The 6,680-nt window shown below is 41.2% G+C and overlaps 1 protein-coding gene across 1 annotated transcript in view; it reads right to left on the bottom strand.

The window, feature by feature from the left end:
- The window catches only part of LOC104159042 (dystrobrevin alpha), a 53,580-nt gene that overhangs the window by 46,161 nt on the left and 739 nt on the right, over window positions 1-6,680 (bottom strand). Inside the window, exon 2 of the mRNA XM_009696848.1 lies at window positions 2,306-2,386. Within this exon, the coding sequence (XP_009695150.1) occupies window positions 2,306-2,386 (81 nt within the window). The remainder of the gene's footprint in view (window positions 1-2,305; window positions 2,387-6,680) is intronic.

The following is a 6,680-nucleotide window of genomic DNA, read 5'->3' on the forward strand; positions in this document are numbered from 1 at the left end:
ACTCTTTCCTAGCAATTTTTTCCTACTAAGTCTGTGCTGGTGTGCCAGGGCAGGGCAGGAGAGCACAGCTGAAAGAAGACAAGGATGGCTTGAGTGACAGGAGGTGCTATGCACTGGGAGTGGAGCAGAACTGCCTTTGAGCTTTTTCTTTTTAAATTCTTCCCTAAATGAAACAGCTCAGATGCAACAGAAAGGTTTTTTTTCCCATATCTCTGTTTTTTTTTTTTCCCCCTCCTGAACTTACTATTGGGTGGTGCATAATGGCAATTTCTGTAGGAAAAAAAAAAGAGTAGCTGACATGAGCAGCAGGTCTGATATTAACCATTTTGGGGCAGTGCTCGGTTCAGTGACTCTGTTTAGAAGCTCTGCCTTGGACAGCCATTGCTTGAAATCACATCTGGTGAATGAAGGACTTCCCACTATTAAAAGAAAGTCATCCGGGAGAGCAGCAATTTAACAGAAACAACCAGAAGGAAACTGTACTTGATGGTGAAAAGACACACGCAATTCAGCCCTTTCCAGAGCAACAGGCATTCCTTAAGTCACACAGAACCTAATTCTTAGGACAATATTTTTGTTTAAGTCCCTCCTTTTTTTTTTTTCTTCAGAAGAGGTTGATACAGCATAAGTCTTGATATAAGATCAGCAAATCACTTCTCCTAGGTTATCAACAGCAATCAGAAGGCAAGCACTGTCCATAAGCGACTTGGCACAAGATGGCAAATTGAAGGGCACGTGCATTAGACCTCTATGAAGAGAAGCAATAGTTCCACAAAAGCAGATCGCAGTTGGTAAATAAGAGGAACAAAGTTAAGATTAACAGCCAATATTTTTAGGCAGCCAGCCACTCCCAACAATGCTATTGCACCATTAGGGTTTTTCATTTGCTATGTATACAGTTATCAAAGCAATGAGGGTTATGACTTTGCTATTACTGTCAACTTAATTGGATATTTTGGTCACCTCAGACTACTGTATTCTGTTACCGTGAAAATGAAGTGAAAATTTTGTCCTCTTAAGCATAAAATTTAAAAAAATAAAATAAACAACCGAATGCAACATAATAGTGTCTTTCAATGCATTTCCTCCTGAATGGGAGAAGCTAGGTGCTGGGCAGGTACTAGATCCCTCCTGGGTTTTGTGTCTGGCAGCTTGCTTATAATGTGATACTAATCCTTCAATTCATACTTCAGCTAAACATATTAAAAACATGATAAATGTGCTGCAGAGGTGATTGAATGACCAGCTCCATAGCTAATAACCCAATAAATACTCTCCAAAGTCTCTTCCTCCACAACTTGGCCTCTCCAGTATGTTTGGACAGCATAAGCTAAACATTTCCATAACACAGATAGATGTAACCCCCAAACTAGGAACTCTCTCCAGGGCGGTTAATCTCTATCTGAAGTGAGCACTGCTTAACATACTTACACTGTGCGTAGCACAAGCGTGGCCAGGCTGTCATTCTAGTTTAGATATGAAGAATAAAAAAAAAAAAAATTTCTTTGCATTAGTCCTCTCCCTGCTGCTACTGCAGACAAGAGTTCTCCTGGTTAGGATTTTTTTTTTTTTTTTTGCCTTGGTGTGGAAAAGTCCGGTAACATGCATAAACCAAACCCTGCCATTCTAAGTATTTGCATACTATTTTGGATGGAGAAAAAAGGATACCCTTCATTACAGATTTTATATGTATTTCCCCTTTAAAGTTCACAGCACATCACTGTGCTAAGAGAAACTGCAGCTGTAAAGGAAGAAAGACTGAATCTCAGAAGAAACATTAAAAAAGTCACTAATCGAGTGGGAAACTTCTTGAGAATGAAGCCTAGATGGAGGAAGACAGATACCCAGAGATTACAAGCAGGTTCACTCTCTCAGAAGAGATGTCTATTCTGAGAAAAAAGGGGGCTGACTGACATTGCACTTCCTTTGCTGCACCCCAAATAGATGAGGACTGGAACCACCATTTCTCCTCCATGGAGCTGCTATAAAAGCATTTAAATTGTAGGATCTTCCTGGAAGCCACAAATGTTATTTCACAAGAAAATTGGAGAATGTAGTTAACGTACTTACTAATTAAAGCTGTGGCCTGCATCATGGCCCACCCTTCTATGACTGAATCACTGGCATGTTTGAGACAAGTTCCTTATATAAGCAGCTTAATATTTAAAATCTGCCCAGGTACTCTGATTAGTGTCCTTCACAATGCTGATCAAACAGTCCCGGTTTGTGACTGATGTGAAGGACAGACTGGGGAGTGCAGTGGAAAGCCAATAACAACGATATGTGAAAGTGCTGACATACTTACAGTTGCATTTCTTCTGAACAAATCTAAGCTTGCATGCTGTTCGGTAGGTGGACAAACGAATGCGATCCAGATCCTGAGCCCCTAAGGGAAGAGAATAACAGAGACGTTTGTACGGAATATGACCTGTGCGGATCTTTGCTAGCAGGGGAGTCAGAGCACAAAGAGGACATGAGCTGGCTCTGTTTCATAATTTTCCAGGCTCTCTCCTTTGTAGGGAGAGTAGAGAGGGGTGAAGAGAAAGAAGGGGAATGGCAGGAGTTACAGTGTTAAAAGACTTCTGTAAGGGAAGGCAAGGAATAGTCAGCCCACCGTGTCTGTCACTTTGAAGAACAATCTGGTCAAGCTGCAGGCTAAAAGACACACTGGCCAGGCACCAACAGCAGGGAAAACCTCCATCTAATTTCAATATTTAACAACAGAGACCATAACAAATATCTTTGGCTGACATGCCAGATCAGAGCAAGGTATTGCCAGCAAGCCAAATTAGAAACAATATCATACCGTAATGAAAAGACCGATAGCGGTCTGCAGAAGGGGGTAAAAAAAATGCAAAGGCCGTGAGGCCTTTCTCCATTTTGTGGAGCTGTGTTCTCTGCAACGGAGACCTGAGAGGGTCAGCTCTCTGCTTCACACATAGCTTGGCCCTGGCTGCTGCAGCCTAAAGATCTGGCAACGTTTCCAAAGGAGGTGCCCAGGAGATGGGTATAACCTGCCTGGTAGCTACTGCACATACACATAGAGTACGGAGGGACCAGGATGGGGGCACAACCTGGCACAGGGTCTTTAGGCCTCCTGCTGCGATGTACCACTTCTAACACTTCCCAAAAACCTCAAAAAGGAGATGAGGAGATTGCGATTTAAATCTTTCTCCTGTTTGGCTGGTATGTCTTACATAAAGAAGTGTTGCCTCATAGATACAATATGGACTATGAAATACTTGACTGCTTATTAATTTCACCACACATTTCATGGAAACACATTCAATAACATTTTTGCATATTTGCTTTTTCATTGTGGTTGGCCCTGTAACAGGAGTAAAAACTGTTCTATTTAGTTGAGCAATGTACCAAGTTACAAAACCCAGAACTTCTTAAGGAAGTGTCCACGTGAAACACATCCAAACCAGGTACAACCAGGCTGCAGGAGAAGCGGAGTGGAATACAGCCCTGCTTTTACACATGCTTCCCAAACGCTTTCGTTGAGATTTCTCTTGACATTATTAGATTGGCCGCTGAGCTGCACTGTTGTACATACGGCCATTTCGGCAGCGTTCACCCACGCTTTCTTAAACAATCTGCCATCCTTTGGACCCAAATTTTTCAAATGTGCTCTGACCTGTGAGATGAAAACGAGAATGATACCCTCCCCTCTCCCCAGACTCCGCTCTCTTCCTGACCGGATTCTCCCACACCATCTTCCCAGGGCTCCCAGTTACTCCCTTTTGCCAGTTGGCTGGCTTAACACCATCTGCTCCTGGGAGAAGCTACCCTTAACTGCTTAACATCAGGTCTGGAAAGTTTTTTTTATTTTTTTCATCATATGCTTTATTGTTAAATTACACAGGTTTTTCTCTTCTCCATTAGTATCTCATTGACTGCTTTTGGAAAACTGCTTTACTGGTAAAGGGGAGGATAAAGCTTGTAACACTTAGTAACACTTTCCTTTTTAATAGAACCAATGAGTAAAATGAATTGAACTTTTTCCCTCTTAACTTTAGTGAAAGTTACTAATAAAAGCTTCCAGTGCTCCTTTATAAAACTTTAGCCTTTCAACAAGATGTAAAGGTTCAAAGCAAAGCGAGACTCTGGCTCATTGGGCTTCCGAGGTTGCAGCATTAATCCTAAATAAACAAATTTGTAGTCAATAATGTTGCTTTTTTAATTTACTATTATTTGCACACACAGTGGATGGTATTGTGATATTACTTTGGGAGTAGGTGTTTTTGCTGATAAATCCCTGGAACAGATAATTTAATTTTATCATGATTCACATTTTGCCTCAGTCAGAGATCTATTTGTCAAATAACTTCTGTAGAAAAGTGACTTCACTTACATGGAGAATCCTGAAAAACAAGTGGAAAGACGTGCGAGGCTGAGCACAGAAAACGAGATGACCGTGAATTTGTCACTTGCCTACAGGATTGCCAGATGTACAGTGATGTACATTTTGAACTCTCTTCATCAGTCTGGACGTACCTGAGCGTGTCAGGTAAGACTAAGGGTAACCTAGTGATTTGACATCCAATGGTGCATTCTGAGACATAAGACACAACAATTTCAGCTTTAACCACAGGACTCTACAGAAGAAGATATTGATTACGATAGTAATTCACAAAGGTTTGTAATTTGGAGCTAGAAAGATGCCTCTTCTGAAGGAAAGGAAACAAAAAAGTCAAACTAAACTTCTTCAAACACAGGGAAAATCACACAGTGGCCCGAATCTAAAGTGAGAATCACATCCATTTATTCCTTGCTCAGAACAAATTTTCTACTTAAAAACACAGGAAAAGTTGGGATTATTTTTTTTTTGCTGTCTTGTGTAGTCTGGAACATGACCCACTTTCTAAAAGTATTGTGGGGTTTTAATCACAGACTTGCAGATATGACTGCAAGAACCTAAAACACTGGCAAAGTCCTCTATATTATGAATTTTCTTCCTCTAACATCAGCAGGTTCTGGAGTTTAACTTTTACCATAAGCTTATGTCTGTTATAATGTTAAGAAGCTTTCCATGGTCCACAGTACATAGGGCATGTGGAGCACACATTTTTTGTTAAACACAGATTGTGTGGGCTTGCACACAGCTGAGGGCACCTGAATGCAATGCCAGGATGAACTTGTTTCAGTGAAGCACAACCTTTACACACACGGGAATCCAAAGGACTCTCAAAATGCAAAATTCAGTGTTTTATGAATACGGAAATACCTTTGCCTCAAACATACTTAGCTTTTTACAAAGACCTAATATTCTCCCCCTTTTTTACCTAGTTGAAACCCAGTTCTCTGTGTGCATGTGTAGTAGTAGTAGGAAGGAAGGCAGGCAAATAGAAAAAGGAAGCACATGTGAGAAGAACCAGACTCCAGTAAATATGTCAAATACTAAAATGTGAAAGAAAAAATAGTAGACAATAACTATTTGTGTACAGTATGGGAAAATAGTCCCTCCTCCGCCTCCAACTGCTGATTGCAAATTTTCCCAACACCTCCTTAACTCCTCCAAAACAACCCAACAGCAAAACAGCCTTCAAAACTGTGGGAACAAACTATAAATCCTCACAGCAAAGTCTTTAGCAATTATCTTCCATTCTAGGAATACTTCAAACTAACCGAAGTTAATGGAAGCTGTGCTACTGACTTTAGCTGATACAAGCTCAAGTCCTCTCTATAATTCTAATTAAAAGTATAGCATCTTCTGATAATGGACAAATACATCATCCCTTTTTCTTGGGTTTGTTGGGTTTTTTTTTGCTTCTCGCCAAAGAATAACCTCTCCCTCCACTGGTCCATACAAGACGTTGTACACAAGGGACAAGAGAAATAAATACCCATCTGAGTTACAACAGCAAGCCTTGTGTGACATTGAAATAATTACAGGGCACAACGGAGCTAGTGGACACAGTGGAATGGGCCAAGACCGTTCTCAGTAGGCCAGCCGAATGAGAAGTCCTTAATTTGGAGAGCTCAGGAGGGCAGATCTAGGGCATTCGGTCACCCCTGGGCTCACCCCTACAGAACAGTCCCAAGTACATTTAATTCACCAGCACAGACCTGGCCTTTTTGGTGTGCACAGTTGCTCAAGCCCCAGTAATGCCCATCTTAATTTCCCCCTGAAGATGAGGGAGATGTTCTGTCATTTTTTACTATGTTGCAGGGGACAAATAATAGCAAGCTTAGTAATTACAGACAGAACTTGCGTAAATCTAGTAACAGGATGACAGTCTCAAACTTCATATGTAATAGAATTTCCTTGAGAAATGGTGGATTGTTTGTAAGAGAAATAAGAGATGACTGTCAAGAGAACTGCAGGAACATTGTTAGTATAGCACATCCCTGACACACTATTCTGCAGGGAACACAAAAGCTTCACTACAAACTATAAAAAACATGCTGAAGTGTGGTATGCAGTATATCAGTCCCTGTGCTGCGTCTGGCTGGGATGGAGTTAACTTTATAGCAGCCTGCATGATGCTGTGTTTTAGATTTGTGGCTAAAAAAGTGTTGATAACACACTGATGTTTTAGCTATCGCTGAACAGTGTTTGCACAGCATCCAGGCCTTTTTTGTTTCCTCCCAGAGTTGGCTGGGGGTGGGCAAGAGGCTGGGAGGGGACACAGCAAAGACAGTAGCCAAAAACATAGTCCATACCGTATAATGTA

The sequence above is a fragment of the Cariama cristata genome, unplaced genomic scaffold (genome assembly GCF_000690535.1).
Source record: "Cariama cristata isolate BGI_N322 unplaced genomic scaffold, ASM69053v1 scaffold5853, whole genome shotgun sequence".
Lineage (NCBI taxonomy): Eukaryota > Metazoa > Chordata > Aves > Cariamiformes > Cariamidae > Cariama > Cariama cristata.